This window comes from Perca fluviatilis, chromosome 5, assembly GCF_010015445.1.
Source record: "Perca fluviatilis chromosome 5, GENO_Pfluv_1.0, whole genome shotgun sequence".
NCBI lineage: Eukaryota > Metazoa > Chordata > Actinopteri > Perciformes > Percidae > Perca > Perca fluviatilis.
In genome coordinates, this window is record NC_053116.1 from 16225232 (window position 1) to 16241099 (window position 15868).

The window sequence follows — 15868 nt, forward strand, 5'->3', positions numbered from 1 at the left end:
AAAGCAGAGCTATCGCTTGAAATAGGCCTCATCCTTTTCATGACTTCACGTGACAACCCATGTCATGCCTCTTTGCCGATGGGCATATCATGACTGAAAATGTAATATCACAACCTACAAGTTGACACGGAAACGATGGAATTAAGGAAATATAGCAAGCTATTTAGGCTATAGCAACTGCTTTAAAGTCAAATATTGAGTTAAAGCATGAAATTAACTTTATTTTATTTTTTTACAACCTTTCATTCTAGCACTCAATGAATCGGGTTGTCGTGCTCGCGCCTCGCACCGGGAGCGCGCATTTTCTTTTTTTCCAAGCGGCACAGAGGAGAGAGTTCTGTTACTGGAGAGGGAGGAGAAAGAACTACATGGAGGACTACAGTTCGCTTATTCTACACTAAAAAAGTACCCGGGCAAAGTCTCTCGCGTCCGTTAAGAAACCATGAAGCGTCCTTAGTGTGTGTGTGTGCTTTTTTTATTATTTTTTTAAATCGAACAGGAAAAGGGGGGCTGTGAAGTGGACGCGCTCCTCTGAGTTTAGTCCCCCCGTACGCTGGAGCCGCTGCTGTTGCCAGTTTCTCCAAGAAAAGGACGGATTCAGCAGAGAAAGACAGGAGAAGAACTTTGTGCAAGATGCAGGAGGTTTCAGCTACTGGTAAGTGAATCGCTCTCATACATGAAATAAGCGGTTCTCTTTCTCTCGGTCTTCTTTTAAAACTATCTGCGGTTTTTCTTAAGTTGTTTCCAAATGCCTACGGCTTGCAATGCGCACATGATTTCAATTCCAAAATGCTTTTGCCAGCTGTCAACGGGGCAGCTGCAGGCCTGCATCAACTCCCAAACAACGCTTGCTTCATATACGCTGATACACAATGAGAGGAGCATTAATGGTCTTTCTGGGGGCTTCAAGCTGACATGGCAAGAATTGGAGCAAAGCCGTGCCAAACCCTGTGCCCCAATCTAACGGCCGGAGGCTTCCACACACACACACACACACACACACACACACACACACACACACACACACACCACACACACACACACACACACACACACACACACACACACACACACACACACACAGTTATCTGTGTAGATGTGACGGAAATCAAACAATTAGAATATTAGATTAGATAATTATTATTGGAAGGAGTCATTCATCCTCCTCCCTACTGTAGTGTGTGTGTGTGTGTGTGTGTGTGTGTGTGTGTGTGTGTGTGTGTGTGTGTGTGTGTGTGTGTGTGTGTGTGTGTGTGTCACATTGTCCCTGTGTGGAATAGGATGTGAGTGGAGGAGAGAGTGTATTTGATTGTTTGATACAGAGCTCATGAGATTAGAGATGTGTTGAAAGTGTCTGTGAGTCTGTCTGTGTGTTCATCTGTCTATGGTAGAGGAGGACTGCTCTGTGTTTGAGGAAGAGTGTGTGTGTCAGTGAGTGGTTTCCTCTCCGCATTACTTGCAACTATTTTTGACCACGAGAGAGATGCATGTCTTAATCACACTTCTATACCACCACAATCACAAAGGAGGGCTACCTTTTTTTTTCTTCTGTTCTGTTCATTATTCGCCGTGTCCAGATCATTGTTCATGGGTTATGTTTCGCATAGTCTCAAGATGACAGATCTGGGGCATTTGGCTTAATATTCCTATCAGCAAACCACAATGAGTTACTGTGAGAACCAAACTCCATAGAAAATTCAGCCAAATCTTAACATCTTTCACAGACGCCTCGGAATAAAGTGCTAGCGCGCAGACAAAGAAGGGGGAGGGTATACTGATAGAGATGAAGTGCTGATGGGATGATATCAGGCTGCAGAAGAGGTGAGCTATGCAGAGAGAAAAAAAGAGTGTTTGTTGTGAGGCTCAGGGGAGGAATCGATCTGCCGTCCTCCTAGCTGACTTTCTTTTTCCGGCAGTCCAGCAGTGCATCGTTTCTCTCCCACACACACACACACACACACACACACACACTCCCAAGGCCTTGCTTTATTTTTTTATATATTAAATTTTTTTTCCCTCTTTCTCTGCCACACTGTCCCCGATCAATCTCTCAGCCTGCCTTAACCCCCTCCCCAATACACACACACACACACACACACACACACACACACACACACACACACACACACACACACACACACACACACACACACACACACACACACACACTGCAACCACCATCCGATGAAATATATCTATTTTTTCCTATTTTCTGAAATTCCCTCAACTCTATTCCTTCCACATGGGAACCCAATCAGCCTGTGCACTCTCGAATGCTTATTTTGGTGTTTACGATGGGAGGGTCAAAAGGGTTGTAGGCAGCTCACATCAAATCATCGGAGAATCTATTCAAATAAACCACATCACAAACAAACTGCAGTGGAATAGATAGCATGCCTCTTAGTTTGAATTCCACCTCATTCCTCAGACTTGTTTTCAACTCTAAAAACTTCAGTCTTGATACAGTGTATATGATTTGTCTCACTCAGAAGTGGGTGAATGTTGTCTCTCCACTGATGCAGGACAATGGTGGTCCACGTGTGGCAGCTAGATGCTCCAGCGTTGATGTCCTGGCTGGCTGTTTAGGTTATTTATTATTAACAAAAGCTATTTGGCCGTCTGTGTTTAACCAAGCTAATGCAAACATCTCCCCTCTGTGTTAGATAAACACAGAGCACAGGAGTCAGAGAGGAGGATGGTGAGAATATTATGTTGGCCAGCTCCCCCTTTTCTTTTCTTTTTTAGCTCGGATGACCCTGCTGTTGCTCTCCTGTGCTTTTATGAACTTTTGCCATACGTCTTTGCAAGATCGGCCCATTCCATTGGTCAGTTTACCCGTTTAGGACAGAAACATAGAAATGATCCATGTAATGCAAAACCATGCTGCTCCATGTTAACAGTTGGCTCTGGTGAGATATAGTAGGTTATTAGCGATGTGTTTCTGAAAGTTGATGTCAAAATAATGATGGACTGTTTTGAACTACTAGGAAGTAGTTTTCCTTTCCATATAAGAAGTAAATGTGGTGGTGATGGATGAGGCGCGTTTTCCACTTGCTGTACATTCCCTCTACTATTACTAGTGCTTGCTGTTTTGGGTGGGTTGTAGGCTATGTAACCAACCTTTTTGTTATCAGACATAAGCTCAGGGACTGTGTGTGGCATGTCAAAGTCTTGTTGTCACAGTGAAGTTTTAAGGGTTTGGTACCATCTATTGTACAGAGACCAAAAACCTGTGCTCACTGAGTGCATCTGACAACAAACACATTATAGCCAGAGATGCTGCACAGGAACACTGAGCAGACGGCAAGAAATAGCTCAAACAAATACCTCCACCTGAAATCACAAATTGGCATTTTCCTATCTGTTTATGCATTAAACACATCAGATACAATGCATTAATTAATTAATTAGTCTGCTGTATATGTGTTGGTAGGGGTATTTTTTTAACTTTGGACAGAGCCATACTAGCTGTTTCCCCCTGCTTCCAGCCTTTATGCTAAGCTAGGCTAAACATGTCCTGACTCCAGCCCATACGTTACACACATATGAGATTGATATTGATATTGATCGTCTCATCTCTTTCTTAGAAAGACATTAAAGTTAAATGTTGAACCATTCCGTTCTGCTTCATCAGCCTTGCAGACAGCGGAGTCACAGTGCTCACATTGGTAAAAGTGTTTCTAAATTAGGTTCGCAGGTTGACCAACAGACCAGTCACCCGACAACTGGGTGTATTCCTGTGTGTCTGTGTGTGTGTCTGTGTGTGTGTGTGTGTGTGTGTGTGTGTGTGTGTGTGTGTGTGTGTCTGTGTCTGTGTCTCTGTGTCTGTCTCTGTGCCTCTGATGTGATTGACTCCTTTTCTGACAGGCCATTTTTGGAAGTTATTTTTTTGCAAATTTTCTGCACTGTATGAGCTGAAGGACTCCCCTCTTAAAGTCTTTGCCTGAGCTTTCAAATAGACTGGAAATGTCTGTTATCATGTGAAGGTGTTAGAGTGTTTGTGTTAAATGATCTTTGCACTAGATAAGATTTAACTTTATTGGGTTTGCTGGTTTGTCATTAGACTGATGTGGCCCAGAAAGCACACATAAGACACAGTAGGATAATGACTTTACACAGGAGTGGGATTAGAAACTGGTTTGTTTTGATGTACCTCCTATAACTGTAACGCACAGAGTGTAGCGTTCTATTGACATTCCCGTTTAACAGGTTGTTGAGTCTTTTGCAAGCTGGCTGCTTTCAGAGGTGTGTTCAATATGCAATTGCATAGCAATTGTTATTATGTACCATTAGTAATCTTTCTTGTGACCCCTGATTATAGATTCTGACTTTAGTGTGGACATGAGTTAAACCAAAAATTGATTTTTTTCAATGCAAGTTTTTTGTTTGTTTTGTTCTGCCTTTAGCTTAGGGCCCTTTTAGATTTGTTTTGGGACCCCATAGTGTCCTGACCCCTAGTGGGAGACACTGCAATAAGATGATATGAGTTTTTTTGTTTATTTCCACAAAATAATAATGAGTGATCACTGTTTGTAGAAAAATTATCTTTATTATAATCTTAGCCGCAGTTGTGCGGCCTAGTAGTAGTAGTAGTAGTAGTAGTAGTAGTAGTAGTAGGGTTTGAAGCCCTGTGATGCAACAAACAAGGTGTTGTTTTAAACAATTGAGTCATCTTTCAACAGAAGTCTACTTGTGACAAAACAGTCAAGTTTTTAGAGCTGAGCTGACGTATGCAATGAGGGAGTGTTATGAATAATATATTAGAAACCACATCAGAAGATCACACTAGTGTAAGAGTAAGCTGGACTGTCACAGCAAAGGTAGCACTAGTTATGAGTTGAATACTGTTTGGTAATAGGATGTTTCTGTTCCGGACTAGCACTTCTTCCTGCACAATATGTTTATACTGGAGGTCTCTTGGCTTATAGTAGGGGTCTCACACACACACACACACACACACACACACACACACACACACACACACACACACACACACACACACACACACACACACACACACACACACACACACACACAAAAAACACGGAAGTGACCTAGTTTTCCTAAATGGTACCAACTGTTGAGGCCTTCTAGAAATGGACAGTATTACTTGGTGTCACCCAAGGACTAAATTAATCTCATCCCGGTCGTCTAGATAGAGCTAGTGCAAATGCCAGTCTGGAGAACTTTAGAACTTTTAAGCTTGTGAGACTGGGAGTGCTCACTGGATCATTGACTGAAAGAATGAATCTGAAATCAGCACCAGAGAAAAGGCCACGTTCACAGCCTAAAATACTTTGTCTGTGTCTCAGTCACAGGACGATAAGGTCAATTTTCCACTCTGTGTCTGTCTGTCTGTCTGTCTGTCTGTCTGTCTGTCTGTCTGTCTGGATTGGACCTACCCTGATGAGGGGGATTTTCCTGGGAAAGTCATATGGAAAAAAACAGAGCCTTAATAGTAAAAGCATGTTCCTTTTTTTTTGTGTGTGTGTGTGTGTGTGTGTGTGTTTGTGTGTGTGTGTGTGTGTGTGTGTGTGTGTGTGTGTGTGTGTGTGTGTGTGTGTGTGTGTGTGTGTGTGTGTGTGTGTGTGTGTGTGTGTGTGTGTGTGTGTGTGTGTGTGTGTGTGTGTGTGTGTGTGTGTGCATTTTATGAGTTGAGCTCCTTTCTAGCACACTGAAGGCATTGTGTTTTTCCTCTGTGATCATCAGAAGAGCAGGCTCTCTAGAATCGGGGCTTCCTGTACACACTGGGGTGAGGCAGGGGGATCTGGAAAGAAGGGAGGAAGAGGGGGAGAGAGAGAGAGCTAGGTGGAGGTCACCTCTAGGTTGGATGGCATTCTGCTTTAATTGCGATACAGAATCCTAAATGTGGTGATTTTTTTTTTAAATTTGTTAAAAAAAACATCAAAGAGCCACACCATTGTACTGGGTGACATATTCCTTCATTAGGATGAACATGGGCACTGTAGTTTATTGTGAGGCAGTTCCACACACACCATCCTGTTGGTGTAAAACCTCTCTGGTGCACCAAATCTGCAGCTGAAAATAGTCCCCAACAAATACACTACTTTCTCCTGTTCAAGTAATGTTTTCTTAAATCTGCAGGTCAGGTACAGTAATTATATATATATATGCATACATATATATATGCATACATATATATATGCATACATATATGTGTATATATATGTATATATATGTGTGTGTGTGTATATATATATATATGTTGTATATGTATGTATGTATATATATTGTGTGTGTGTGTGTGTGTGTATATATGTATATATGTATATATATATATATATTGTGTATATATATATTGTGTGTGTGTGTGTGTATATATATATATGTATATGTATGTATATATATATGTATGTATATATATGTATATATATATATATATATATATATATATATATATATATGTATATGTACGTCGTCCGTAGGATTAAACTGGCCACAGACAGGCTAAAGTCAGAAATAATTGGACTAATGAATTGTTGGTCTTTTCATGTGATTTGTTAACAATAGCAAAAAAGTATAGAATATATCAAGCCTTATCCTTTTAAAGGATCCTCATTCGGTTTGTTTATGTTATGCGCTGTTCAATTATTATTGATATAATCCTCAAAAATCTAGTAATGATCGGGCTCTGCTGTCTGTATTTCCCGAAGTATATGGTGAGTTTTTAGATGTATTATTATTATATTCCTGGCAGATATCAGTTTTCATAGATTTCTCAGTGGTATAAAAATCTTCCAGAAACTCAGCTCATTATTTTTTCATTCTGTTTATGAGCAGGAACTGTTACTCCCAGTGTCAGTGGTTTCAAGGACACTCATCCATCGAGATTCGAGTCAGCCACTTGAGAAGTTCGGTATAAACTAATAACCAAACACTGAAGTGGTTAAAAGGATAGTGTGAGTTTGGTTGAGTTTGGTTATTTCTTCTTGTGTTATATGTCAGTCAGCTATTACAGTAAATGCTGGAGCGTCCAACAATGATTTTTTTATCAAAACAGTCCCTGCTAGCAGCAGGATTTCCACATGCTGATGATACAGCTTCGACAATACAGTAAAATCGATTATCCATCTCAAATTTCCAGAACTTTTTATTACACAGTAAAATGAAACCAGTGACTTCCTGGAATGTAGGAAATCAATTTAAAATGTGATATGATGTGCTGTAGAAGATGGGTCAGCAGTAATGTAAACTGCACATGATTTGCAAAGTTGTGTATGTCCATTTTAGACATCCTGGTCATTTAACAGCTAAGTTCAGCCCGCTCCCCTTAATCACCACACACACTCCACCATTCACATTCACTCACCTTATGTAGCCATAAACCATGTTGTAAATGTCTTCCTAGTCTGGCTCGTTGCAGCCAACAAAGGCAGCCTGTGTTGAATTCTCCGTACTTGCTTCCCTGGGTGTCCTCCCACCCCACCACCCCCTTCTGCTCTGCCCTTCTGTTGTCATTAACTATTGTCTCACCCTTTCCTCTTCCTCCCTTTAAGCCTGTGTATTATTGTTACGGAAAAAATTGGACAGAGCGCTAGATTTTGCTGCTAAAACCCGACACCTTACATGACCTGCTTAACATTTTTGACATTCTTTTTTAAAAGCAAAAATCTTCACTCTTCATGGTGGGTTACACACACACACAAGACTCAGGGCCTGTCGGTCAGTAGGAAACTTTGCCTTGGTCTATTCTCCTTTTTCTCTTTCCCCCACCACCAGTTTTAGCCTGACACAGATTAGCTCCTTTTTAAATGGAACAGCTGTTTGAACAGGGCTCTCATTTAGTGCATTATAAGGCATTGCCAGAGAGTCAAAGTTGTATTGTTTGCAGCCTTTCTGTACATGCATTTCACCATTTAACAGTCTTCACTGTTATGAGTGTTTGTGCATTGAGCCCTAGTAAGGGTATGGTATTAATTTAATACTGTAATTTGGTGTTTTGATGAGGAGAGTTGCTGCTGTCAGTGGAAAAGCTTTGTGTTGTGATTTATATCGACCTCAGATTTCTCTGCCCTGACTAAACCCGGCTGCTTTATCATGTCACTCTAAATCTCTTTTTACAGTCACTCATGAAACGCTGACTCATGATATGAAGCAGGAGAAACCGCTTTTCCTGCAGTGTCTAAAAGACTCTGTCTTGTATTTATTGTGGTATGATTTTATAATGTCACAAACAGTGATTTTATTGCCCATGTTTTTCAAAACAAATCTCTGAACTGCACTGCTGCTATGCTGAGTGTGCAACCGTTATTGTACCACTAGATGTCACTGTTATGTCATTCCTGCTGAGGTCTTCATTCCACCCAGCCGTTAAATGAAGAGACAGGAGTCTATGTGACCTTTTTCTCTTTAGTATGGATTTTAACAAATAATCACGAAATATTTCTTACAGTAGGATAGTTTAAAGCAGTGGTTCCAAATCTAGGGGTCGGGACCCCCACAAGGCAAAATAAATGTGAGGGGTTGTGAGATGATTAGAAGATAGGAACACAGGGGGAAAAAAAACTTGTTTCTGCAACATAAAAATATGTTTATTTTTCACGTAACTATTTTTCTTCTTGATTTAACTCTTTCGGCCTTATAGAAATTATAATAAAAAAAAAAAGGAAAACAAGTTGCTCTTTAGTTGAAGTGGTCAAAATGCCACCAGTGATGGGTCACAAGCCAAAAAAGGTTGGGAGCCAACTGGTTCTTCTTTTAGACCCATATTCTTAAAGGTCTTTGACAAAAGCTACTGAAGTTAACGGATGTTTTGTGTGCTCAGGTCATCGTTGCCACTCTCTGTGCTGGCTTTACATCCTCGCTTTCTCCGTTCTCTCAGCGGCCGAGCTGCTCTCATTCTGGGTGACATCGAGGTGCTTCACACTGAAGGTCACCCTGGCAACAGCAAGCTGACTCTCCACTGTCTCCTATTATAGTCTCAACTGCCCGTCAGCAATTTATCATGCTATACTGCTCTGCCTCTGTAATGACTTCGTGAAACAAGATAGCATCATTTCATAGGAGCGAGATCTGGATTTACTGCTTTAATGGCTACAGGGAAAACCACACCATAAGATGACTTTTTGAAAGTAGTAGATTTCTCCCTCCTGATGTTAAGGCGCTACTCCTAGATCCTCCCTTTGTTTTAAACTGTCGCCCAGGGTTTGAACTTGTGAGCTTCTATAGCCACTGCACTGCGCCGCCCTCTCCCCAGCATGCCTTGCACAAGCCACAGCTCTCATCACAGGACAGTCATAACACCCTGCGCCTAATGAGGAGATGAGAGCTACATCCACACAGATGGATCCTGTTCCTGTGGCCCGTTGTGGATTATCTTCCTCAAACCGTTATTTCAGGCTTTCAGCATTCTTTCTTCTCGCCGAGGCCCTAATTCACTAACAAGCACTTCATTAGATTTACATCGATCCTGAAAGGTCAAAATGTAATAAAACAACAAACTGCCTCAGGCTGCTTGGTATCTTTGTTTTAGTGCGTGCACGTGTGTGTCTTTGTCACTCTACATGCCTGAAGCTAAATTGTTCCTTCCAAAAACATCCTTGAAATATGAAATGCATTTGTTGTTGGTTGCTAAACTGCCATCTATCACTTTGCAGCAAAGCTGAATGATGAGTCTCATTAAGCTAGGACGCACACACGTACACGCACACGCTGGCTTTCTGCTGCATCACTCCACTACTATGTCTGTTTGTAATCAGTAAGTGATAAAGGAAAACAAAACATCTAGACACGCGTCGTCATCCTCTAATCTATTTGACAGCTGGAAGAGTGTGCCAGCAATATACTTATAGCACTCCTAACCACAACAAGCTTCGACCCTGTTACAATAAGTAGCTTGTGAGCTTGCTTTTCTAAATGGTACTCAGTGAAGGGTTGCATCATTGTTGTTTCTTACCCAGTGGAAGAAATATAAGAGTGCTACTCTCAGTTTCAGTGTTTGTGATAGCCGAGCTGTCAGAAGTACGAATGTGTCGACTCATTCACAACTAGAAATGATATATATATATATATATATATCATTTCTAATATATATATATATATATATATATATATATATATATGTATATATATATATATATATGCATATATATATATATATATATATATATATATATATATATATATATATATATATATAACGCACATGACTTTCTTGGGTACAAAAAAAAAAAAAAAAAAAAAAAAAAAAAAAAACATACAGGCACTTGCACTATATCATTCAAATAAAGCTTTCCCTAGTAAACACAACAAGAGTTAAATGATGTTGGTTCAATGAAGCGTTGATCATTTTTCGCACTGCTCTTTTGGGTGTGCTATACTTGCCAGTGTTTGATCCATCATGTCACATCGCTGCTAGTGACAACTGCCCGTGTGTGTGTGTGTGTGTGTGTGTGTGTGTGTGTGTGTGTGTGTGTGTGTCCCTCGCTAGAGATATTCCCATCAGACACACGCATACTCAAACACACATGTGCGCAGATCTTCGCCATCCATCACCTGCCGCCCTACACACCTTTTCCTCTTAAACATGAAACCTGAGCTTCTAATTTTGGTTCTGCAAAACTGAACCAATTAATTGGAAATGATAGGTAGCTGAAATGTTTTATGTTTCTGTGCAGAAGGAGGTGTTTGTGCACGTTTGCCTTCGTTGCTGATGCATCATCACCCTCGCTGTGTTTCTTTGACCCCACACACCTTGTATTTTAATTTCATTTCGTGCCAACTTTTTCCTCATTTGAACTATTTATTTTTACTCTCTCCGTTTTCTTTCTATCTGTGCTAAAGAGTAATCTCTGCTGAGCCGTGCATAATCACAGGCCATCTGGGCGCTGTAGGGAGAGATGAGCCTGCAGCTCATCAGATGACCAAACCCACCGTGGGTGGACACACACTCGTGCGCACATACACATACACACACATTATATATATATATATATATATATATATATATACTCAGTCACACCTTTTATAGCTACAAACCATCACAGGGATGTTCACTTCTATCACACCTTTCAGGACCATGCTCAAGGACATAAATACCATCCAAAGAACCACATAACACAGTGGAAATAAACAGTAAAGCATTTGAAAACAAATCACAACTTGTTCAACACCACATAATAATGTTCCACAAGCAGAATGTTGCACTTTAAAGCTTGTCAAATACACACAAAAAAAACTATTTCTATTAACTGAGTCTCCAAACCCAACAAAACAAAAGGTATGGCAATGTCAGTGGTTTATCATTTTGCATTGTCCAGACAGTTTTTGCTTTACACAGAATACAATAATCCGAGCCCCAGACAGGGATCCATTTAAAAAAACAAAAAAAACATGTCCACTATATTTATTGTCTGCTGTTTCTAATATCTAATAATATTGTTTCACTGTCTCCTGGACTCCCTCCTCATCTTCTCAGAGGGCTTGCACAAGAGCTCAAAGGCATCATTACTGAAATGCTGACTGCTGGCTAATTCTAAAACATTCCCCTCTGGTTTAAAAGATGCTGCAATGTGAAAAACATATTATACGATAACGTTGTTTGAGACCCTTGTTGTAATTATATTATAATTATACCACTGAGTTTTATGTTTTGAGTTGGAGCACAAAGCCACTCCCTACAAGGATGCAACGAATTAACCTTTATGTTACAATAAACACCAGCAGCACCCACCACAATATCAAAGATGTTTGTCAAGAAATAGTGGTAGGCACACATGGCTTGTTTGGAGAATTGGACAGATGGAGGAAGGATAAAATATAAGAATATATTACTCTTTGAGCATCATTAGCATTATTTTTGGCAACTAATCCCATTCAGTAAGATTTGTTTCATAGTTCACTATGAGAGGAGCCACTGGAGTGGATAGTGACCAAGTTAAATAAAGTCAAAGTATCTGCTTGGGTTGGGCGAAATGACAAAATCCTATGTCATGGAATCTGTAATTTCATATGTGAATATTGGGCCTCATTCACCAATATCTTCCTAAGTTTTCTCTTAAATATGTTCTTAAGAAGGTTCCTAAGAAAAGTCTACGCCTGATTCATGACGTGTTCTTAAACAGCAGAATTGTACACATCTGTGTTCTTAGGATTGATGAATCACACATCTTCGTAACTGAAAGCGCGTGCCAGTTGTTCCTAATTAGCATAAGAAAACGCCCCGCAAATTCCCATATAAGGACATGACACTTCCTGTGCATCTCCTGGGAGACAGGTTTTCGGAGATTGTCGGAGCCGCGGTGGAGGAAGTACTGAATCTCAGTACTTAAATAAAAGTACAAATAATCAGAGCCATATTTACTTTAGTAAAAGTAGAAGGTGTCCACTACCACAAACAAGGTCTGGCTTTTAAAAAAAGTTCCTATCCTAACCAGCATAAAACAGAAATGTGTTGTTAGAATCGGAATGCGGTTGGTTTTATTCATGGATATATTTTATTTTCTCCAACCATAAGGTAAGCAAATAAAGTGTGTGAAGCAGCGCAAATGGGGAGATGTGAAGAGGTCCAGCCAAATAAATAAGATATGAACGCGTCTTACGCAGCCTGGCAGAGGAGTAAACGACGCTGTGGAGAGAAATAGATATAGCAACTTTGATTTAAAAACGGGAATAATAAAAATAAACGTTTTCATTTTCACTTTTACCGGGGGCTGTATTACCGAGGGTCAGCGGCGCTGTGCCCGGGCTCTGGAGCACCGGAGCCGGCTTGGATCAGCGGTGCCCCATATATACAGTAGGCCTATCTACGGCAACCAAACTTTACTGGTGAGACAAACGTGTGACGGTCAGGAAGACATTTTGGCAGGGGGGAAACTGATCAGAAAATGTAACGGAACATTGTAGAAATGTAGTGGAGTAGAAAGTATAGATAATTGCTGCAAAATGTAACCAAGTAAAAGTAAAAAGTAGGCTATGCACTATTGAGTCTACTTAAGTAAAGTACAGATACGTGATACGTTTACTTAAGTACAGTTAGGACGAATTTGTACTTTGTTACATTCTACCACTGCATTTTGGCCCTATAAATAGCGATCAATCACACAATAATGCAAGATTTAATCAGTTTAATTGCTGATGTAAATTGCAGTGTTAGTGTTTTTTTTGCATACTATGATATTTTTTTCAACAAATGATCAGAAATACATTACAGTACAATACTATCATTGTAAATGACTGTAGAATTAAATCAAATGCAGTAAGCAATCATTTGGAGCAAATTGTCATCACTCAAATGTGCTTAAGAGTGCTTTTCAGTGTTCGTAGATTTTGTTCTTAGCTAAGAACAAATCCAAGTTAAGAAAACATTAGTGAATGCCAGAATCTTCGTAAAAAGTTTGTAAGAAGGGTTTAAGAACACATTTCTTCGTAAGAACGGTTGGTGAATGAGGCCCATTTTGATTAAGGTTATATCAAATTGATATTTATAGCTAAAGTAAACAAAAGCAATTATTATATATTAATTTTAAATTCAATTTATATATATATATATGCGCATTTTTCAATGCGCATATTACAGCAGTATTACTAATATTGCTGCAAAGCTGTCCTGCTATATATATATATATATATATATATATATATATATATAAATAAATAAATAAATAAGAAGAGATATTAATTTCAACCTTGTTAAAACAGTGTAGCAAAATGTATGTATGTTGTTGTATTGTTCCTCATAGTTATTCAAAATGAATCTTCCAAAAATCCTCTTGTTTATCTTAGAGGGAAATTTTTTTTTATTTTATTTTAAGTATACTGTTCATTTTCTTTAGCTCATTGACTTTGTTTAGGCCAAAGTATCTCATTTTCTCCCACTCAAGTTCATCTTTTCCCATTTTGATTTCTGCTCTGCACCCTCCATCTCCACCATGCCGCAGATCCAGACACCCTCAGATAGCATGGGACCAGTGTAGAAATACAATTTCCAGATCTCACCACCACCAGTTGGCACAGAGTGGGACCACAGCTCTAGTGCATCTAGTGCTCTGTCAGGGGGTAACATAGATACATGGATTATGTGAGCCTCCAGACTATTTGTAATTCAGATAAGACCTCTCTACTCCAGCAGGTTTAAATATTAATAATAAATTAAAAGACTCTCCTCTGGATGAAATATTAATGACTTCTTCTTTAAAGAGAGGCTATGACTCCTAAGAAAGGGAGGATGGCACTGTGCTTGTTAGTGTAATTTAAAACATCTCTTTGATTTTTAGCTGCTGCAATGAGTTAAGGTAGCTGTCAGGGTCAATGTTTGATATTTGGGAATGACCATTAAAGATACTTTTATTCAAGGACAAAAGAGGCGTAGCAATTAAATCTGACGTATAAGATCACCTGTCTTCATTCATAACTATATGAATTATTATTTCTTTCTGAAAGCTCTAATTGATCTGTAGAGGCTAACCCCAAGCTTTAAGCCCCTGAGGTGCTGTTCCATGGGTAGAGTGGTTGATGCACTTTTTTACCTTTTTGATCAATGACCGTCCAAGTCATATTTGCAGTTAAAACCTTTGGTTCCATTTATTTCAATGATATCTTAGTTGGGTTTCCAGATGAATCACTGCTTGTATGTGTGGTCAAAAACTATGTGCTTTCGGGTCGCACCCGAGGAACCAAAGATTGGTTCCTATTTATACCAAGAGCACTAATTGGCTCTTACATGATGCCTCTATTGAATCTTTTGAGAGTACAATTCCCCTCCGAGAAAGCCGATCCGTGGCTTAGTGAGTCAGTGTCAGGAACCGTGGAAGACTTTGGCTGTGTTAACTGTGTCCTTCCTTCACCTCTGTCTTCTGCTGAGATTTGTTTGGATGTTGTGTCTTGCTGGCACTCCAGGACCTTCAGAGACGTGTGAATGTAAAAGTGATTCATTGTGTGTGTGTGTGTGTGTGTGCCTGCCTGAGCGCTGAGTGTGTAGAATTATTCAAATGCATGCCTGTGTTGTCTTTCTGTGAGAGGGCTTTTTTGAAAAATTCTGGAGTTGGGTCAACATGCTGTGGAATGTGAATTGTCTCCATGACAACAGCCCAGTGTCCTGCTTCTGGCTTTTATCCGCAGGGTGCGTGCCGAGGCAGCCAAACCAAGTGTGCCATGGCATCAGCCCACTGATTGATCTGAGTTATTAAAAGAAAAAAAGACTTGTTTATCTATGCAGACCAAGTCCCCTCTGACTCTAACTGGGCCAAGTCCTCCGTGTCCCTGCAGTAGGCCAGGACTAGATCAAGAGTCCTTTGAAAGCTAGTCGACAGAACTTTGGCAAGCGTTCAAACAGCGTTAAGGCAATATTTTGGATATTATTGTCAGCATTGTTGTTTATCGTATGCTTCAATTTCTCGTATAAATTCAGTGTAATCCATAGACAGAAGGGTAATCACTGACACAAGATTTGTTGGCCCTGTCTCCTGACCTTCATTTTTGCATTAAATGGTGAAAGAAACATTTAGTTTTTTCAGTTAAAAATAAGTCAATGAGTGATATTTTCCATCCCTGTATAACTGTCTGACAGGATGGAAGACAGTGTGTGTGGTTGGTGATCCTATTGGGCAGATGTTTGACAGATGCCCTCCTTAGGGTAGTAGAGCAAGGAAGATTTAGACTAGTGTTAGTCGTCAACACTGCAGTGTGTTTGTGTTTGACAGAGACTGAGAATAATCCCACACACAAGTTTCTTCTTTGTGGACAGATGGAAAGAGATCATTGTAATTAGAGAGAGTGGTAAAGGGTGACAGAAGGGCAGAAGAACTGTGCCAGCTCTGTATGTTTCCACCATCCTCTAGCCACTGTCAGTCAATGCATCACTATCTCTGTGGTCTTATTTAAGGCTATAACACGCAAATCAGAATCTTCC

General features: G+C 40.0%; 1 protein-coding gene across 1 annotated transcript in view; it reads left to right on the forward strand.

Moving 5' to 3' along the window:
• Positions 1-320: 320 nt before the first annotated feature.
• The window catches only part of fgd (faciogenital dysplasia), a 58248-nt gene continuing 42700 nt past the window's right edge, over positions 321-15868 (forward strand). The window contains exon 1 of the mRNA XM_039799253.1: positions 321-655. Within this exon, the coding sequence (XP_039655187.1) occupies positions 634-655 (22 nt within the window). The 5' untranslated portion in view covers positions 321-633. The remainder of the gene's footprint in view (positions 656-15868) is intronic.